This window comes from Nymphalis io, chromosome 1 (assembly GCF_905147045.1).
Source record: "Nymphalis io chromosome 1, ilAglIoxx1.1, whole genome shotgun sequence".
In the NCBI taxonomy this organism is placed as follows: domain Eukaryota; kingdom Metazoa; phylum Arthropoda; class Insecta; order Lepidoptera; family Nymphalidae; genus Nymphalis; species Nymphalis io.
This window is the reverse complement of record NC_065888.1, coordinates 5,120,524-5,142,827: the sequence shown is the minus strand read 5'-3', so window position 1 is coordinate 5,142,827 and position 22,304 is coordinate 5,120,524. Positions and strand designations below refer to the sequence as shown.

At 38.6% G+C, this 22,304-nt stretch overlaps 1 protein-coding gene across 4 annotated transcripts in view; it reads left to right on the top strand.

Moving 5' to 3' along the window:
- LOC126768238 (lysine-specific demethylase 6A) overlaps positions 1-20,387 on the top strand; it is a 37,577-nt gene extending 17,190 nt beyond the window's left edge. For 3 of the 4 annotated variants that reach the window (XM_050486220.1, XM_050486240.1, XM_050486250.1), the window contains 8 exons: positions 6,635-6,942; positions 7,948-8,173; positions 8,377-8,634; positions 10,094-10,340; positions 10,641-10,700; positions 10,815-10,929; positions 16,840-16,987; positions 17,063-20,387. In XM_050486220.1, coding sequence (XP_050342177.1) covers positions 6,635-6,942; positions 7,948-8,173; positions 8,377-8,634; positions 10,094-10,340; positions 10,641-10,700; positions 10,815-10,929; positions 16,840-16,987; positions 17,063-18,599 — 2,899 coding nt within the window. In that variant the 3' untranslated portion in view covers positions 18,600-20,387. The remainder of the gene's footprint in view (positions 1-6,634; positions 6,943-7,947; positions 8,174-8,376; positions 8,635-10,093; positions 10,341-10,640; positions 10,701-10,814; positions 10,930-16,839; positions 16,988-17,062) is intronic. The other variant, XM_050486230.1, reaches the window with a different exon arrangement.
- Positions 20,388-22,304: the final 1,917 nt, after the last annotated feature.

The following is a 22,304-nucleotide window of genomic DNA, read 5'->3' as shown; positions in this document are numbered from 1 at the left end:
TGTATTATTAATTAAAATCCAGTGTTTATTATACTTGTAGGCATGTATGATATTCGTTATAATTAAAAATATATAATCATTGAAATGTTTGTAACCTTAAAAACTATTAACAGATATTACATTTACGTTATTTTTATTACGGTTTCTTTAAATCGTAACCTGTATTAAATAATAACGAACAAGGATCGTTATGTCACAGTTGACATTTGTGTAAGGTATCGCCAGCACAGAGTGCGAAATCAAGCTATCCGCGAGCGATGGCCGCGGTGGAATTTCCGCGAAAAAAGTCGTACGTCACACGTCGCGTCACCGACCGGCGCGACGTGACGCCACAAGGCCGTGTCCGCACCTCCTAGCTTCGATGAAGCTCCTATAACAATATTATTGTTTGATATCGTTTAAAGAATTAAGATCTCTTTTATCATAACATTAAGTAGTAATATTAATACACAATAATATGAAGCATTATATTTAAAATCTTTCGTTTTTGTGAAAAAAACTCAAATAATCTTCATCGTAATTTTTAAGTAGTATAATATGTAAGATCAACAATTTCATAGAAAATGTTATTTCACGTGTGGGTTTTTCTTAGAGTTTTCAAAGAAACTGATAAATAATGGACAACGATCTAACGTGATGTTGCGAGTTACCGAATCTAATTAACATCAATAAAATAAAAAATATTGAATATGCGATTGCGACATGCGATTATTTCAGCAACAGGGTTGTCAAAACTTGCGTTTACATCTACAGTACTTGTTATTCTAGATTACTTCCTATATAACTATGAAGATTAAATTAGTGTATCCTAATTAATGTGTCATCGTACGTGTTCTCGTTTTTCCCGCATGCGTAATGTTTCTTATTAAAATATAGATTTACAGTGAGTCATTGAGTTCTCATGGAACATACGTAACGGGTTTCACGTTATCCACATTCTACACGTAATTAAATCACAAGGAAACGAAGGTGTTCTCACGGATGTCGATCCGTACTAATGTCGTTGTCGTCATCCACAATAGGCATTAGAAAGCGGCCGGTGACCGCAAAAAGGAGCTCTGGAAAGGGCTCGGTGTTCGAAACTTGCGACATAACGTTACGTCACTATTGAACGATAACCTCTCCGCGTCCCACGGCACTATCAAATGCCCAACTATTACATATGGCCGCGCCGCTTTTATGCGCGGGTTTCGTTCGCGTATGTATTAGTGCCCTCGCTATTGTCTGACAAAAAATCTGTGACGTTGATGGCTTCAAATTTTCTCACAAAGGGTTCAACCCTTCTAAATCGCAATGTTAGGGATGGGGCTGAGTTTTTAATTTTACTGAATGTAAATAAGTATTGGACTTGTTACGACACTTGTGTGCCGTGAATTGTTGGGGTACTTCTCAAGGGCACTCTGTCGATTGTAATGTAATAATAGCTCAGAATGTTCTGCTTTTCGTGTTAGGGTAACTTCATTTTGCATAATCCGATGCGTGCTCTTTAAAAGATTTTACCATCCAGCAAGTTTACGATGTGTCTAAAAATTTCTTTTAATCTTTATCATGTTCCCAGTTTAAAATTAAATTATCATGTTAATGTAGTTCAAGATCATGTATTATTTCATATTCTTTATGTACGTAATAAAACAGCTGACGCATGTTATTATCTGGTTACTGTTAAACAATGGTTGTAAGTAGACCTTCGTAAGAGCTCGCAAACCCGTTCGTACTTGGTTTGTGTGCGTCCAATCAACAAATGGAACGGTTTATATATAGATGCGTTTCGTATGCATTTGTAGAAGCGCATAATGCAGCTGCGATGAGTGCGCGGATCACTTCCTCATTACTCGGCCTCGGTTTGCCTACGCATTGTATGTGCCCATATGTATAGTACTTGTACTGCTCCTATAGTAAATAATATTCGTATTAATAATGTATTGTGTAACTAGTTATCTTGTTTCTGTGTTATCCGATAATATAGTTTCTGTAGTGGTATTAACGACTTCCGTATATTCGAAAAGTATTCGTATATGGCACTTTGTTTTTGTTTTTCTGGATTATTCGATAAACATACATACTGACGATGAGTTTCATTGAAATTTATCCAATGTGAAGGAAAGAGTAGTCTTTTATACTATTTATAAGTTATGTTTTCGTATCTATTTGTTTTAAAATTATTATTATATTATTTCAAGTGTTTTATAGACAAGAGTATAAATATATTATCTCATCGTACCTACTGTCGCTAGCTGTACAGGTTCCAAGTACCGTAACTATGGCCTCTACGTGCGCGACTGCAGTTGTCGGCGACTCTAAACCGGATAAACGGCTTATTTCTAATATTTTCATACTTTGTTGCTTGGATGTTATTGATTTAAAAAACGACGATAAGTTCGATATCGCTTCAACGCTTATCGAAGAATGACATTTATTTAACTTACCTTATACATTAACTGCGATCATTTAAATATTTTCATGAATTAATGTTAGTATTAACGAATTAGTTATACTTGATGTCACGCTGTTTTCTTAATTTTGCTTGTGAAATGTAACAATGGTTACGTATCGGATACAGAATTGTGTGGATTTTGAAAGGCAATAGATGCAAACATTACTCTAGAGGCTCGAGTAAGATAGTGATATTATTATTAATATCAAAGATAAACTTGAGTAAATGCTATGACTTATTATAAACATCGCATACAGGTCACGGGAATATGCAATGCAAAATAACTGTTACTGGCGTTTGGAATCACCGGTTTTATAATCTAAAATAGACGTTGCATACTATACTGTAGCAAGTAGGTGTATTAGTGGTAGTTATCGAATCGAGTAGAAGTGGGTCAACTGGTATGACGGCAACGATAAACGAGCCCGTTCATTATCAATATGTGCAATACGTGTTAGCCGAAACAACTACAAAATAATGCTTTATGCATAAGTCCTGCTATTATTTTATTAGTTTTATTCACTTCGTAGAGAATAGTTAAGATTCCGCTGTGTATCGTATTATAGAAACGAACGTTTGTATTGCTTTGTATAAATGCAGTTGCATTCAGTTGCCGTGGAACCAAGGCCGTGATGCAATGTAGTCAGGTGAATTGTACGTTTATGTCGAATGCATCGTATGATTGCATCACGTTTTATTCCGTCACGAGCACTAGGCAACCAATTACAATGTGTGATTTGAACTTGGAATATTTTGCCAAGAAAATAGAGCAACTACGAATTGAAAACAGCGAAACTGTTCTATAAACATTGAACTTGTTTCTTCGTGACCTGGCCGGTCCCCGACGTCGGTCCCTCTGGCCTCTAGTTAATAGGGATATGGGTTATTATAACGCTTAAATAACACTTTTTTCCCCCTCGTTAAGTAAAGCGAAGTCGGCGTCGCCGTGGGAAAGTCTCGAGTGTTCGTAATGTTTCCGATCAGTGGGATCACGTGCCGCGGCACATGGGGCACACCTAGTACCAGACTAACTTCATTTATGTAAAGTAAGTGCGCTATGCGATGCTATGACGAACGACGATTGAACTATAAATAGCGGTCGATCCGTCCTTGAGCTGCCGCGAGTGCTCAGAACTAGGTCAGCCCGAACTGCCTCATGGCGTTGCCTTTCCTCTCGACCCGCACCGCCCCGCCCTCGCGTCTCCACACCAATTGCCCACAATAGAAATTAAATTGCCGCATTCCACACTTCATTATTTATTTTCCGCCTTTCTAGTTTCGACTTTAATAAACACTGACATCGATAGAATCTGCCGCTTCGATTCAACTTAGTAAAATTTCACCTATTACCAGCCAGGTGCTCATTCACATGCGTCGTACCGTATGGTTTATTTTACTAATGGTTTGAATAGCATCAACTTTAAAAATAATTTTAAACTTGTATGAATTGGTTTGTATACGTAATTTTGATACCTGCTCTTATTGATAATGATTCGTTCTTAGTGCTGAGCAGGTAGTAAGCCGGATTATAATCGTCCCTCGATGTTGTAAATTGTCCTTTTGGTTCGGTTCATATTATAGTACATTGGGTCAATGGCATTTTTTATGAATACGGAGATGTCTTTTTAACGTTTATAATTGTTGCAAGGCATTTTCAAAAACTTAGTTCCACCTTTGCTATTTATAAAATACATATAAAATTATATCTACATAATATGATACTCTGCCTTACCAATTACTACCTGAATATTAAACTAGACCTGATAATCAATACGTACGCGGTACGGTACATTGAGCTATTGAGTAAGAGGCGATGAAATATACCTCGTTAGTCGTTATTCACATTCTAATAAGCCGTAAAACACTTGTTTTATGTAAATATTTAACAGAACATTCTATGATTCAGAAATACTTTAAATTCTTAATAATGAAACAACAAGTCTATTTATAATGTTGGTTTTATATAAATTTTATTATTTGATGTTTATCATTAGTTTTCAAAGAATAGCATAATATTTATTTTTTTATATTTGTAAAACTACCATCGTATTAGCGCAACATAACGATTGCGTTACTAAATGTCTAATCTTTGTAGCTATTACAGAAATGTGACCGTAACTTTATAAGATTGTTACCGGCTTGGCGCAGCTTCGCTTAGTTGCATACGTGTAGTCGGACTTTTACGTATTTACATATTTGAACATGCTATTACAGTATTTTTATTATTGATTGCAAAGGTTATTCAGTTAACAGCGTGTCCGTTATCATTTATTAGTGGGTGGGGAGCGAATACACTTCGTGATATCAGTTACCACGTAGTATTTTTGTTCACTATTCAAATAAAACTTTGTTATAATCAATAAAAAAATTCTATATCAGTGCTCGGGCGTATATTCCTAAGTTAAATCTACGTCAATTATAAAATATTGTTAATATATAACCTTAAAACTAAAATGCTTGGCTTAGTGTTATTCTAAACTGGTTGATAGTTTTGCATTTCAACCATTTAGATATTGATATTACGAAATATTTAAAACTTCGATTGATTTCTGTATTTATAATAAACAAATTTCCAAATTATGTCACAATATATTTTGATAAGTACCTACGTTTTCTTTAAAGGCTCCGTTGTTTACTTGCGAATTTTCTAACAGCGGAAAATTTCAGAAAATTTGAGTTAATCTGTAAAAATTTATTGTTCTTCAACACAAAACAAAAATCTTAAAACTTGATTGCTTTATTTTAATTCGAGATCGTAAACAATAAGTTACGTAAATTGTGTAAATTCAAGTAACATTTCTAAAGATGTTTTATTATTATTTTTGTTACGATTTTACGCACTCCTACTCTCTTATTCATAACGGAAAATTGCTCGTAGTATGTAGGAAAGTATACTTTTTATTGTTGCGTGACAGTGAACAATCATAATGCCGCACTCAGTAGAACAATGAATGCGAATGCTGAGTCTATTGAGAGGAAGATACATTGTATGTTGACCATCGCTGCGGGCGACGCAGTAGGTGAAAGCTTTCTCCTTCGGTTCGCCGCAACTTCGCGTGTGTGTGTGTGTGTGTAATCGACATTTAATTTTAGTGTTCGGCATCGGGGTGAACACCGGACGCCACCTGTCTCGCTCCTTTGTTTCGGCTTGTAAATGTCAGCGGAGGTCATCTAAATAAAGGCGTTATATACGCGTCCGATTCGGGTTGCGATCACTGTCTAGACGTTGCGTTGCATCGTCCGATCGATTGCACGAACGAACCTCAGACGGTCATCGACCCCGCGGGCGCATCGGTGACGTTACGCTCTGGTGATGCGCTCTTCAATAACCTTACGGATGTTACGGACGCGTCAATTCTTACTTCTGCCACTTGCGTTACGCTTCACAAACTGATGCCGGCATTCCATAATCTTTCACGATGCTTCGAATATGACCAACAAAAACAGAGACCAAATTATTCCTTAACAGTTATATTCTATAGAATCTCTAATAATAATTGTATATAATGTTACAGCTTTTGCTACGTGAAATTAAAACCACGGGTCTTAAGGCCCGAATTCATAATATTTAGTGAATCGAAAAATGTAATGCAATCTGTCTTGAAGCTTTACAAATCCGACCGGTTTAGAATTTGGTACGGCTAGGTGGAATAACAAAAAACATTTCAATGCGTGAGCTAAAGACATTTTTTAATAATGAATTTGTAAAAAAATATTCGAGGCGATCTCTGAGCCCGCTGCTATATTTATACAAAGCCTCGTATTTATGACGGTCTTTGCACTTTAGTAGTTTTTACTTTACTCGTAATGTGTCTGCCGACCTTCGGGAACGGTCAAATTTAATTTAAATGACATTGCCCTCATCACAATATTTGGAAACAATAAATCTGAAAGAATGGCACGTTGTTGGCAATTGTTAGCGGCTTTTGCTTCAGACGATTTGTTTCCGTTCTTTAGAAATATTTTAAAATTTATTTTTCTTTTGAAGTATATATTTTGAGTGTCGTAAACGGTTACGAGTAATTGTATTTTTATTTTGAAGATACCTTCATGCTTTTTATTTTTAGCACCTATTCAGTTGTAGATATATATCTTCTTTTGGAATGGTTGTTTAAAATTTTACTTACATAAATATTTATTTAGTAAAGATACGAGGACGTATCAAAGTTGACTTTGGGTGGTGATGATTTTCCACAATAGGGCGACGAAGGCGCTGCAGATGGCGCTGTACGTGTCGCCGGGTTTCTCGCGAGCGGCGGACGCGCACCTTCGCCTCGCTCTCATGTTCAAAGCGAGACGACATTGGGGTGCTGCGGCGGTACACTTCAGGCGAGCGAGGCTGGCTCCTCACCAGGATGCCACGTTCACTCGCCTCGAGCTCAGCTTCCATGCCGCCCACCTCCTCGAGGCCCGAGGACTACGGAAAGCAGCAAGGGACGCATACGAGAGGCTCCTCAAAGAACCGCAGCTGTCGTCCACGTTGAAAGCGGATGTGTGTCGTCAGTTGGGTAAGAATATTTTATTATTAATAAATAATACGTATACGTCCGAGGCCCGTCTATTTACTGTTAACAGGAAATATAGTTGGATAGCAGTTATGTTTTCGAATACATGCGAAACCCGTCCTGATAGTGGTCTCACCATTACCCTCATTTTCGCTTCCGTTGTTATTCTATAGGGATGTTTACCTGGTCTGGACTCTTGTGAATAATTCTACACAAAGGTCCGTGTGAATAAACAGGTTACGCGTTATAATAATGTATAACATGGAAGTATAGCACATGGAAAATGAGTGGGTTCCGAACTAGTTCTCAGATCTCGCGAGCAATATCGCAATGAAATTGATCGGAAACGAAAGTTCAATTAAGCTAAGCAACGAATAAATTAAATATTAATTGAACTGTAATGGTTTTAATTATACGATAGTAAATTTTGTTAATTGGTCATTTGAGTATATTATTTACTTTATTTATTTTGTTTTATAAGAGTATAAAAATAATAATAGTTTTAGAACCGGACCGTTTTTTTTTAGGAGTATTTTATAACAAACACTGAAACTGCGTGTTATTTGAACGTGGTGAAACGAAACGTTACCCACCTTTTTGTGTATTGACATTTTAAACAGAGACCACCTGGTGGTCATCCTGGTGGTAAGCGGTCACCTTTGTCTATAAATACTGGTACTAAGCCTAAACTACATATGGGTCGAAGATGTTTGAGTTCCAGTAAGCCTGTAGGTATATAACTGCTTGGAACCAAACAATTTAGGTCGCGAAGTAGGCGGTGCGTAGTCCATTTGCGCGATTATTGTACTCGTTGTCAATTTTCCTTTTGATACACAAGGAAAAGTCGTCAAATATATAGGACTATAGGTCGGATAAATCTAACACTTTATTAAACAAATGGAAATCCCTATAGATTAAATTACAGTTGCATTATTGAAACAAAAAGTACGACGTGTTTTATGTGAAACAGTATGTTTCATACAATATGTTTTAATATTAACCTAATAGGTTGGATGTATCATCGATGTGCCTCACTGGGGGAGCCGGCGGCGCGCGCTCGTGCCGCTATCTGGTGCCTGCAACGCGCGGTTGTTGCGGAGCCCGAGTCGGGAGCGGGATTGTATCTGCTCGGTAGATGTTTCGCCGCACAGGGAAAGGTGCACGACGCCTTCATCGCCTATAGGAACTCGGTTGAAAAGTCCGAAGGCAACGCGGACACGTGGTGTTCGATTGGGTCAGTTCTAGTCAGAGGAATCTATTTATTTAAATAACTTAAAAAAAAGTATTTTAACAAAAAAGAAGAATTTTCGTTTTAATTGGAAGTGCTAAGTTTGTTTTAGAAATTTACGTTTCTTCTAAACTTATTTTATATACTCAACCTAAATTAAACACATATTTAGAAGGCAACAAGTACGATAACGTAGACCGCACTTCCAGTGTACTATATCAGCAGCAGAACCAGCCGATGGACGCGCTGCAAGCGTACATCTGCGCGGTGCAGCTCGACAAGGGCCACTCGGCCGCATGGACGAACCTCGGCAGCCTGTACGAGAGCTGCTCGATGGCTCGCGACGCGTTCGCGTGTTACAACAACGGCGGTGCGCGCGCCACGCTCGCCAGCGCGCCGCTGCGCCAGCGCCTCGCCTTCCTGCGCGCGCACCTCGCGCACGCACCCGTGCCCTCCGTCACCGGCAAGTGAGTACTACGCAGGGCTCAGTGTTTACAGGCACCATTGATTTATCTTCTTAGTTCTTAAGGTTGACAGCGATTTGACGGTAGGAACTTCCTATCAGGTGGCCCATTTTCCCAACTGTTTGTTTGTTAAATAAAGCAAATAAATAGTAAAAAACAAACATCCGATATTTTCATCCCAAAAAACTGAAACGACAATATCCTCAAGATTTTCAATCATTGTTTGACTATTGAGCTGTATTATTAGTTATTCGACTAACTCTTTCGAATACTAATCACTCGTTTCGACGAAAATAAAATACATCGATAAATAACTAAGTACAATAACTTAAAGAATTATATTAATGTCATTGGAAAGTTGAGTTTAATTATCATAAAGTTAATTATTCCTTTAGAAAAATCAACAAAGGTGAAGTATAATTTTATATAAATAATTAATGCGTTTTCAGTTCCATTATATTTCGAAATCAGGCAATGAATATGTAATTATTTAAAGTCAATGCATTCACATTCCGTATCAACAGTTCGCTATAAATATTATTATTATTATTCGAATTCGGATAATGAAATATATGGTGATACGTTACTACATATTATAAAACAAACTCTCCCGTCTGTCTGTTTGTATGCGATAAACTCAAAAACTGCCAAGCGGATTTTCATACGGTTTTCAATGAATGGATTCAATCAATCAACGATCAACGAGGAAGGTTTTGTGTAAATTGGATGAAATATGACGACAATACGAGGAAAAATATATACGATGACGTGTGTCGCGTAAACCGTTAGTTATAGTAAGGGTATATATATACATATATACATATTTATTTATATATATATATATATATATATATATATATATATATACATACATATATACTTATTCTGCCCGTACGAAGCCGAGACGGGGTAGATAAGTCATTTATAATTAAATAAAACCAATTAACGAATTCTTATTTGACGATTATCTCTTGTTTAAAGGAACTGGTTTGTTCTCATACATAAATAAGCCGAGAGTACATTATCGTAGCGGTTTATTTTAATTACTTCATTCCCATGCAAATTGTCTGTATGATAAGTAAGTTGTTATAAAATCACCATAATATACTCAGAAATTGATTCTTCCTAGATATCAACAGTAATCACACTAATGATACTATACACTATGAATATCGTTATTCGATTAGGTTTTTTAAATACAACAGCACAAAGTCTATATTCCATTGTCGCGTTTCATACGAAATGATCTATGTTACTAGTTACTATGATAACTTTTATGCATAATAAGATGGTATAGAGGTCAATGTGCACACGTTGCCAACGCCGAAATATAATATATTATAGTTATTTTTAGCTTATTTTAAATGAGTTGCGTATTTAGTATAGTAAGATTATATATATGCATAATAATAATAAAAAATATCTAACAGAATAAATATGAAGTGATATAAATTCCCTACAGGCGTCGTTCGCTGCCGTCGATCGAAGAAGCCTGGAATTTGCCCATCTCGGCGGAGATGTCGTCCCGCGCTCCGAAGGCGGCCCCCCCGCCGTACCCGGGCGCGGGGCCCCCCACGCCCGCGGGGCCGGCGCCCGGCGCGGGGCCCGCGGCGCCCAAGCGGGACGAGCCCACGCCGCTCACTCACCACCAGCTGCAGACGCTGCAGTACCTGCAAAGGAACTCGCACAACCTGTCGCCGCAGCAGCAAGTACATGGCTAGATTGTATACAGATTCTAGATTGTAGTATATATATTGTCTATGAATTTTGAATTGATATTTTTAATCAATACGACGATATGTTATCAAAGATATTTATTAAAACACACACACACACACACATGTATTAGGTTTTATTAATTTCCTAGTAATTATGAGTGTAAAAAATACCGCTTAAATTCTTTGAAAACTTGTTATAATAATTATGTATATTTTTTATTTAAATCTCACTACACACTCACCATCTTATTTTTTAATGTCTGACTAGTGACTAGTGTGATTTGGTTCCAGGCGCTGATGCAACAGCTGCTCTCGCAGTACCGCCTGTCTCAAGCGGCGAGAGCGCGTGCGGTTTGTATTCACTCCCTTAACCAAAATGGCGGCAGGTTTAGGCTTTACAAACATACGAGGTCGTTTTAAGTTTTGCCTTATTTTGACGGTTATTAATATCAATTTTGCATACAGGTGACGAAAAACGAAGGTAACTGCGCCAGCGGCGACAGTGCGGAGTCGCTCGCTGAAGATTTATTGAAGAAATTTTCAGATTCACAGCCTGACATTAAGAAGGAACCAATAAGCAGTAAGTAATTTTAATAATAACAAAATAAGGAATCGACAAGTTATATCGTTAATAAAAAATAATCGTTTCAAGTCCATTTTTATAATAACTTATTAAGATAATTAAAACAAATCGTATTTGTATGTAACAAGAAAATACGATCACTTCAAAACATTTTAGATTAATATCGTCACATGCTATGAATAATGATAATAGTACACGTTAAGACGCCTTAAGATACGACAATATGCAAAATCAATACATTCTCTTGAGAGTCTAGGAGCCAAACGAACTTTTTATTTGAATTTCAAATACAGGTTGATTAAGTCGTATACGACTCATACTTAATATATAATTATATATCTGTAGTATAAGAATAATATAATAATAATATCTAATGATATAATATAATAATAATATATATAATATTATATATATCAAAATCAAAATCTAACTCCACGTCCGGCATGACCATCTTTGCCACGTGAGGGGCGGACATTGGTAACTTTTAAGTTCACTAACCAATGGCCAACAGAGCTCTAGTAACCCAAAAAGGAGATATGGAAGGTCATTTAAGAAATACACGTATAGAGTCGTTTCCTGGGGGCGATCGCCAGGGCACGTCTGTAGCTGGTGTCAGACGTGACAGAATGCTAGCCAGTGACTCCCGGCTTGCCGGTTGGACGGGAGTCGGGGATAGGGGGGTTAGGGAAAGATCCTCAAGGACTACAACCGATGAACAAAGCGATATGGGTGATACTTTGCAGAGCAGGGAGTTGTCTCCCACGAATGATGAAACGACCACTGACTCACAATATGAAGATGCAAGAAAGAAGTGGTCACTAGTAGAGTTAGAAGAACTTATGTTTCGTTATTTTAAAGCCAGAGCCGGAGGACCTGGTTATCTTAAACGGTTAGAGACATTTTTCAAGGAGAGAAATCCGGACAATCCCAAATCAATTAAATTCACTGGTAACGGATTATCAAATCAGGCACGTAGAATCATTAAACAATATGTATTACCTAAAGACACACTAGATAGAATACAAAAAACCGCAGAAAATATAATACAATATACACCAAATAGTGTACCATTAAACACACAAAATTCTGACGATCTAACAACAATCACTCCATCCACTCTGTTAACCCAGTCAAATAATGAACCAGAACAAAGTAGAAGCTTAGTATCTCAACATTCTTTAAATATAAATAAAATAAACTCCAATGATGATAGAAGAAGAAAATGGACACAACAAGAACAAGAAGAGCTAATGTATTGCTACTTTGTAGCGAAACGTGAAGGTATGGCATATATTAGTAAATTGGAAGGAATTTTTAAAAGCAGACACCCAGATAATCCTAAAATTCACAGATTCAATGGAAATACACTGGCTAATCAAGCACGCAGAATTCTGAAACAAAATCTCTTTTCTCAAGAACTACTAAACCGAATCAAGCAGTGAGCTGACGCCGAGATGCAATACTCTCACCAGACACTTGACCCCAATAATCAATCAAATGCAGTGGCGGCGTCAGTTTCGGATGGTATGGTGGGGGCCCTTGAAGAAGACATGGTGAACGTCGAGAGTGGAAGTAAAAAGGAGTTCTACGGGCCAACTTCCTGAAACATCTCAAGTTGAGGATGAGGGTCCCATCGAACTTCAATTCCTCAAAATTTTCGCAGAAGTAAAAGAAATACCTATCTAAGAACGCACTTTCTTGCCAAAAGCTAAAATCAATAAACAATTCTTACACAATCTTTCAATAATTAACAACTATTACCCAATTTATTGGCAAGTAATTGTACTCTCCGAGGCACAAATGATTTAATTTATGCAGCAGCTAAAACACTAATAGTTAATAATAAGCTTACTTAAATAAAAACCCTATATATACAGACCCTCCATGGAAAAAGAGGATGAAAATTAAAATTGAACATTAGGAAATATATTGAGGAAAGAATTAGGTCAAATGGTAGAGATCTCGAGAGGAGTTAACTCACGAAAAATGATAAAAATCAAAGGCAAACTTTACAAAAAATATAATATACAGAACGAAACAGAACATAAATGTACAGAAGAAACATTAAAACAAAAAATAAAAGCACTAGCAGGCAGGATAAAAAGATATGAAGATATAAACAATAAGAAACAACGGAATAAAATGTTCATTGAAAACGAGCATAAACTATACAAAAGTTTAGATAGTAAAAAAGAACATGTAGATATTAAAACACCAAACAAACGCTGTACCGAGGAATTTTGGAATAACATTTTATCGCAACCGGTCGCATACAACCATGACGCAAAATGGATATCTGAAATAGAACAAGTCAATAGTAACTTAAACACGAGCACTTTTGAAGAAATAACTGTAGAACATATTTAAAAAATCTGTTAGTAAATTACTTAATTGGAAAGCGCCAGGGCACTATAAAATTCAAAATTATTACCTAAAATATCTCACTAATATACATAACCACCTATCACCGTTATTTACCAAGCTTTTGAAAAACGAAGAACCTCTAGAAGACTGGCTCACAACTGAAAAGGTCATTTTAATACCGAAAAATAACGACATCGAAGACCCAAAAAATTGACGTCCTATCGCATGTCTACCTAGCATGTATAAGCTTTTCACATCGATACTATCCGATCAACTGCACACTCATTATCAAGTAAACGATATTATGGCCCTAGAACAAAGAGGATGTCGACGCGGAGCCCGCGGATGCAAAGACCATTTGATGATAAATAAAGCTATACTAGAAAATGTACATAAGGGACAAAAAAATTTAAGCATGAGCTGGATCGACTATAGTAAAGCGTTCGATAGTATATCCCACGAGTGGCTGTTGCGTATACTTGACATTTATTTGCCCACATCTAATAAAATGTATTCTTGAAAGAGCAATGCTTAAATGGAAAGTTATAATGACGGTTAAGGGCTCTAGAGCGTCTTATACTACTGAACCGATTAACATACGACGGGACATCTTTCAGGGAGATTCCTTGTCTCCATTGTTGTTCTGCTTAGCTCTTAACCCAATTTCTACATTACTACGTAAATATGAAACGAAAGTATATAAACTGCAGGATGAAGTGTGGATTAATCACCTAATATACATGGACAATATTAAAGTTTATGCAAACAATAGAAATAACTTAAAAATTTTACTAAATAGTGTTGAAATATTTACGGAAGATATAGGCTTGACTTTTGGTTTAGATAAATGTAACACACTTCACTTAACAGCTGGACACAGAAACTACACTGATGGTAACGAGCATGTGCTGTTGAACGGAGATACTTTTAAGCGGTTAAAATTAGATCAAAATTATTGGTATTTAGGTATTAATGAATCCGGAAAAATTATTCATAGTGACGTTAGAGATCAATTAACTAAAGAGTATTTCAGGAGAATAAAAAAACTAACAAACTCTTTCTTAAATGGGCGCAACCTAATAAAGGGCATAAATACATACGCCATTCCAGTTTTGTTGTATTCTTTTGGTGTAATCAACTACAACATAAGCCATCTTAAACGGATTGATATTAGAACACGAAAACTGTTAGCAATTAAAAAGGCCCACCAACAAAAAGCAGACGTTGATAGATTGTACTTACCACTGATTAAAGGGGGTAGAGGACTAATTAATGTATAAATACTTGTATAAAGCCCATATTCTAAAACTTAAACAATATTTAGTTTTTTTTAGTTTTTATTTACTTTAACAAAACAATGACTACCTAATTGAAGCCATAGTAAAGCAAGACCAAAGAAGAGAAAAATATTCCATATTTACAGAAGCAAAAGAGATAGAGAAAGATTTGAAGTTACCAAACGGCAAATACACAATCACAGAAATAAAAAAGAACATATAATTAAAAAGCAAAACGAACCCTGGAGAAACAAGATCCTACATGGCCAATTTCCCAAAAAGGTCCTTGACCTAGCCAATGTGGACACAGAACTGACGTTTAAGTGGCTGAAGAAACGACCTATTTCAGCTTTATTGGAATTATCTTTATTTGCAATACAAGACCAAGCGGTACTTACACGTCAGCACGAACGCGACATATTGAAACGAAGCGTCGACGGAAAATGCCGCTTGTGCGTATCTAAAGATGAAACTGTTCAACACCTTCTCGCAGGATGCGAAAAACTAGCAAGAACATATTATGTTAAAAGACAAAACAATTTGGTACTGTATATATTCTGGTGTTTAGCAAGAAAACTCAAAATAGAAGTTAATAAATTATGGTGGAAAGAAGAACTTAAACAACCCACTGTAAAGGAAAATAATATAGCCAAATTAATGTGGGAAATTCCCATACAAACCGATGTCACAATCACTCACAATAGACCGGATCTTATATATATAGATAAAATCAACAATAAAACTTACCTTATTGATGTTTCGGTACCATCCGACTATAATATTGGAGCTAAGGAAATAGAAAAAATCAGCAAATACCATCCGCTGAAAGTCGAACTCTCTAGACTGTGGAAAAGCACAGTCACAACGATTCCGAAAATAGTGGGCGCCACAGGAGTAGTGACAAAGAATCTAAAGCGGTACTGTGACAAACTAGAGACACAGGTTAATATCAATATCCTCCAAACACAAGCATCGCTCCACTCAACCACAATAATCAACAAAGTTCTTGGAGACACAATATTTGTAACAAGCACGCAGACTAGTAACAGTGAGAACAAAAGTCTTTCATCTAACAGCATTCAAGAACCACACTGAAGCTGCTAATAGATTTTGTATAATTTACTCTAATACACTCACCTACAGACAATAATCATATCATACGTAAAAACTCTAGTTATTATACATCATTTTTACTCAGGCAGACCTGTTTAATTATACATTATTGAAAATATAAAAGAAAAAAAAAACAATAAAAAAAAGCTAAAAAAAAAAACAAAAAAACAAAAAAATGCACGTTTAAAAATATAAATAGTTAGGTAAGTTTCATGTTAATGTATATATATTACTTTTTTGTCATTATTATATTAGTCAGTAGATAATAGGGGAAAAAAAGAATACTTTATTTTTTAAACATTAAAAAACAGATGATGATATAAATGCTCTTTTCCCCGGTGACCGGGACGGAGTATTTATTCGCCGACTCAAAAATTCGAGAAAGTACAAACGTGATGTACAAATAATATTATATATATCTCTAGATATAAAATTATATTATATCTGAATCATCTGCAACGCTCTACGGTTCAATGATACTTATAATAATATAAATAATACAATTATAATGCTAGCATCACACAACTTACATTAATGAACTTAAATAAATGAACTGAATGAATTTATCGACATAACAAGATATTAACTTCAACTATTTGAAAAATATACAAATGACAAATACACTTATCCAACTAAGTTTATTTCTAAATTTAATTATTAATTCATAAAATATGTATTAGTTCCAATTCTCATAGACCAAACATGTAGACCTCCATATATACCAGTAAGGTATCTATTTCACAATATTTTACCTTTCATTTTATTTAGGTTAAATTTAAAAACATTATGACTAACTCAGTTAGCTTATTGTTTATATTTATAATTTTTACTTTTTGAGTTGAGTATGGAATATTTTTATAACAATATAAAACCTTCTTATAAAAACAAGTAATAAATGTCTTCGTTTGATTAAGTACTTGTATGATGGATTGTCATCTAAGTCATTTTTATACTGACAAGCAGAAAACACATGGAAACGATTCGTAAATATTTATTAAATTTATTTTAATAGACTTAGAATTACCAACGGAACAAATAAAAAATATTAATTGATATTCTTTACGTAATATCGTAGTATGTATTTGTATCATTTGTTGCAAAAACATTTACTATAATTCTGAAAATTCGATATCAGACAATAACTGTTTCTCAGCAGAAAGCCCGCTCAGCGTTAACAGCAACGACGCCGTCCTGGGCGGACGACAGCCCGTCGTCAAACTCGAGCCGCTCAAGACCGATCCACTCAAGCCCGTGTCCTTCCACATAGGCATGAGCGCCAAGCAGATAATGGACTCGTGCAAGTGAGTACATAGCAATTTAATTTAAACCAATAAATTTCGAGAATCAAAACGAGCCTCGCCATATTGTGTCCGCAGAGATAACGCAGGTCCTCCGACGTCGTGGTCGGTGCTGGGCGACGGCTGCGGCCCCCCCGAGCCGCCCGGCGTGCCGCCCCCTCGCCTAACCCCCGAGCAGCTGGCGCCGCCCGCGCCCTTCGTCTACGTCGAGTCCAAGCGCGACGCCTTCTCGCCGCAGCTGCAGGACTTCTGCCTCAAACACCCGATCGCCGTCGTGCGCGGCCTCACCGCTGCGCTCAAGCTTGACCTCGGCCTCTTCTCGACCAAGACGCTCGTCGAGGCCTGGCCTGATCACGCGGTCGAGGTGCGCACTCAGCTCATGCAGTCTGCCGACGAGAATTGGGACGCCAGCGGGCGCCGGCGAGTGTGGGCGTGCGCGTCGCACCGCTCGCACACCACGGTGCGCAAGTACGCGCAGTACCAGGCGGGTTCCTTCCAGGACTCCCTGCGCGAGGAGCGCGAGCGGGGAGCGGTGCCGGCGCACTCGGCCGGCGCGCTGTCCGACTCGGACGGCCGGGAGTCGGGCTCGGGGCCCGCCAAGCGTCGCCGTACGGCCCGCATGCTGCGCTTCGGGACTAACGTCGACCTCTCCGACGAGCGCAAGTGGCGCCCGCAGCTCACCGAGCTGCAGAAACTGCCGGCCTTTGCGCGCGTCGCCTCCGCCGCGAACATGCTCTCGCATGTCGGTCACGTAATCCTCGGTATGAACACCGTCCAGCTCTACATGAAGGTGCCGGGCAGTCGGACGCCTGGTCATCAGGAGAACAATAATTTCTGCTCGATAAACATTAACATCGGACCCGGCGACTGCGAGTGGTTTGGCGTGCCGGACGCATACTGGGGGGGCGTGCGTGAGCTGTGCGACCGCCACGGTCTGTCGTACTTGCACGGCTCGTGGTGGCCCGACCCAGACGAGCTCCGCGCGCACGGCGTACCCGTGTATCGATTCACACAGCGGCCCGGCGACCTCGTGTGGGTGAACGCGGGCTGCGTGCACTGGGTGCAAGCCACCGGCTGGTGCAACAACATCGCCTGGAACGTCGGCCCGCTGACCGCTCGGCAGTACTCGCTCGCCCTCGAGCGCTACGAGTGGAACAAGGTGCAGAACTTCAAGTCGATCGTCCCAATGGTACACCTGACGTGGAACCTGGCACGCAACATTCGCGTGTCGGACCCGCGTCTGCACCGCGCCATGCGCACATGCCTGCTACAGACGCTGCGCGCCGCGGCCGGCACGCTGCAGACCGTGCGCGCGCGCGGCGTGCCTGTGCGCTTCCACGGCCGCGCGCGCGGCGAGGCGTCGCACTACTGCGGCTCGTGCGAGCGCGAAGTGTGGCACGCGCTGCTGGTGCGCGAACACGAGCGCCGCCACGTCGTGCACTGCCTGGCCTGCGCGCGCCGCGCCAGCCCCACGCTACAGGGCTTCCTTTGCCTGGAGGAGCACCACGTAGAGGAGCTGTCGCAGGTGTACGACGCCTTCACGCTGCACCGGCCGGCGCCGCCGCTACACGCGCCGGCCGCGCTGCCGCCCACGCCCACGCCCACGCCCGACTGAGGCCCGCCGGCGCCGCGTCCGGGGCTATGCTTTCCGTTCCCTTCGATGGCAGAGAGACGGAGCGACGATGACGACGGACGCGCGATCGACGAACGGGATGCTGTCGGGGTCGTAGCGAAGATTCTGTCCGAGTGATGTCGACGTACCTGTTTAGTTTTGTGTGCGAGTGGTATTTTCATTTGTCTACATAACGCTTTTTTATTTATCGGGATTTTCTAGTTTCTTATGTAAATGTCGTTCCGCGTTCGGGAGTGTAGCGTTCAAAAGTCGACAACTGTCGACGTTCGAATCTCACTCCCCCATTAGTACCGAGATAGTCGCTAGTTATCTGTAAATTTGTATGAGAAATTGACGTTTTCGACCAACTGTAAGAAAATTAATTTAAGTTACGATAAATATCGCGATCTATTTTTAATACACGGCGCGTGAGTATAAAATTGTAGTTCGATACGAATATAGTCGTGATACAACTAATTTTTTAATTGTTAAATTTACAGTTTACAACTCTTCGATCACTTTTGTAATTGTGAGAGATAATGATAACGTGAAGTCAATTTTTCGGTGACAAGTAGCCGATAGTAGCATATTAATAGTATATGGCGGCGGCCTTCATACACTTAGTCGATAAGTCGAGATGTTTAGCTAATCGTAAGGGAAAGTATGGGCTCGGTGGAACGTTGATAGGTCAGTCCGTTTTGGTCTCAAGTGCTCAGGTGTTCACCACAATAAATGTGTTATTTTTGTATAGAAGGATATTTTATTTATTTTGTCACACTATGATTTTAGTTTTTGATTCCTAGTATAATGTTCATAGCGAATAGTAGTTGGTAAGCGAAGGCACGGAATAAGGCTCTGCGTTTTAGGAGGGTCTGGTGAATAGTGCTGCTATTTCCCAAAGAATGTTGTACGCGTAGGCAATTTGCTAAATGAAAGTGGACGAAATCGCAATTCACAGTATCATCAGTTATTTGCATATTGGGATATGAAAATTAATTTATTTAAATATAAACTCGATTAAATGAAATTGTTTCCTTTTATTTGAATTGTAAAGTATGTTAGGCATAATTATTGTTTGGCTCATCGGCAGTGTAAAATTAGGCAAAGGTTAGACGAAGGTCGGCAGTGTGACGACGCGCTCTTGACGCCGGCCCGTTGGTTATTTCTCTCGAAGTTTTATTGATATGTTAGTGAGATTACGTTGAATGTATTATTTCCCGGCGTCGAGGGCTGCGCTCGCAGCTGAGAGGTGGATGTGTTGGACTTGTATAGTGAATATTGTAACTTGTAAGTAATAATAACATCACTGCCATTTATGACCTTACTGTTTATACTGTAATATTAAATTTTTATTAAAATACAAACTTTTCGACTATTTATTTATTTTTAACCGTTATAATTGATAAACCCCCTCTAAGACTTAGGTATTTTATAAATACAAATTATTTTTGCTTATAATTACAGTTAAACGAAAGCATCTTATTGATTTTGTTTGATATTGTTAAAATACTGAAAGACAAGCTTGATTTAAAGAATTTGTTGACACAATGTCTTAAACTATTATTATTATATAATATATTATTGTGCCAATTCCTAACGATGATTTGAACATTATGAAGATTAAACGAACTTATGTACGGTGTGGCGCCGAGGGTATCGAGTGAAACTCACGAAGACCAGACAATAACTGCGTTTTATTCAAATAAGATTATGAATATATAATATTGTTGCATATACTTATAGCTAAACATCACATCTCCCCTCCTTAAAAATAAAAAAATACAGATACAATGTTTTTTTTTACATAATAAAATATCTTTTTAGCTTAATACATTTTTTTACTTGCTAAATTTATATAACTTAGTGCGGTTTTCATGTACTATGATACTTATTTTATTATTTTTTTAAATTCCTACATTCGGTGATACATCTTTAACTACTTTATAAGGTCCAAATATATTGGATCCAATTTATTTCCAGTTTAATTAAGCAACACCATATCATCTTTATTATAAGAAATAGGATTTATTTTACAATCAAATATTTTTCTCTCATGGATTTTTCTCAAATGGAGTGAATTTAGGTTCAGAATGCACTGAGGTATTGTAAGAAAAACTCCGAAATAGAATTATTTACTAAAGATTTTGCTACCTCCTCTGATCTCTTTGATTGTAAAGGATAAGCATCAACGTATTTAGATAATTCACACTGTAGTGTTAGTATATACAAATGGTTTTCATTATCGGTCTCTAAAGGTTTTACCAAGTGTGAAAATATTTTATTTTATTATTAGCTGTGGTTGTAATGACCATTGGTTCTTTAATTGGAATAGAATGTTTTTGCCGTTTACATTTATCGCAATTACTAACGAATTTTTTGACAACATCATCAATACCTGGCCAATAACAATATTTCTTAATATTATATCTACTGATCACACCTGTACGTGAAGTTCTATCATAATTATACAAAGTGTTTCGTCCAGTGAGATGTACTGATGATAACTGGCTCATGCTCATGCATGTCGATCGTTTTCAGTACAAAAAATATACTAGCGTTTAAGGCAAACATCATACTTCTTTATAGTGTTTTTAAGGTCCTGTATGTAGGACATTAAAAGTACTTTGACACTTTTCTTCGTTAATGATAAACCCTAACGCCCGTAATAACATTTGAGTGATGTCAATGTTTTGTATACAATTGATAACTCGTTAAAATAAATCATCTAGGTATATAGGTATTTATAATTATATTATATCCTGTATATACAATATACAGGATCAGAACTCAAAACCTATCCAACTGCAGAGAGGTGTAAGACAGGGAGACGTGATATCTCCGAAACTGTTTACCGCTGCATTGGAAGATGTTTTCAAGCTTCTGGACTGGAACGGACTTGGCATCAATATCAACGGCGAGTACATCACTCATCTTCGTTTTGCCGATGACATCGTAATTATGGCTGAGACCTTGAAAGACCTCGGCACTATGCTCGATGACCTCAGCAGGGTTTCCCAACAAGTGGGTCTAAAAATGAACATGGACAAGACGAAAATCATGTCGAACATCCATGTTGCACCCACTCAAGTCAAGGTTGGAAATTCTGCACTCTAAGTTGTAGACAACTATGTCTACCTAGGTCAGACCATCCAACTAGGTAGGTCCAACTTCGAGAAAGAGGTCAATCGTCGAATTCAACTCGGCTGGGCAGCGTTCTGGAAGCTACACGATATCTTCTCATCCCAAATACCGCAGTGTCTCAAGTCGAAAGTCTTCGACCAGTGTGTGTTGCCAGTGATGACTTATGGATCAGAGACGTGGTCGCTCACAATGGGCCTCATAAGAAGGCTCAAGGTCACTCAAAGGGCAATGGAGAGGGCTATGCTCGGAGTTTCTCTGCGAGATCGAATCAGAAATGATGAAATCCGCAGGCGAACCAAAGTAACCGACATAGCCAGAAGAATTGCTAAATTGAAGTGGCAGTGGGCGGGGCACATTGCTCGCAGAACCGACGGCCGCTGGGGCAGAAAGGTTCTCGAGTGGCGACCACGAACCGGAAGACGCAAAGTGGGCAGGCCCCCTACAAGGTGGACCGACGACTTAGAACGAGTCGTGGGAAGCCGTTGGATGCATGCAGCGCAAGATCGGCCAACGTGGAAATTCTTGGGGGAGGCCTTTGTCCAGCAGTGGACGTCTTTCGGCTGGTGA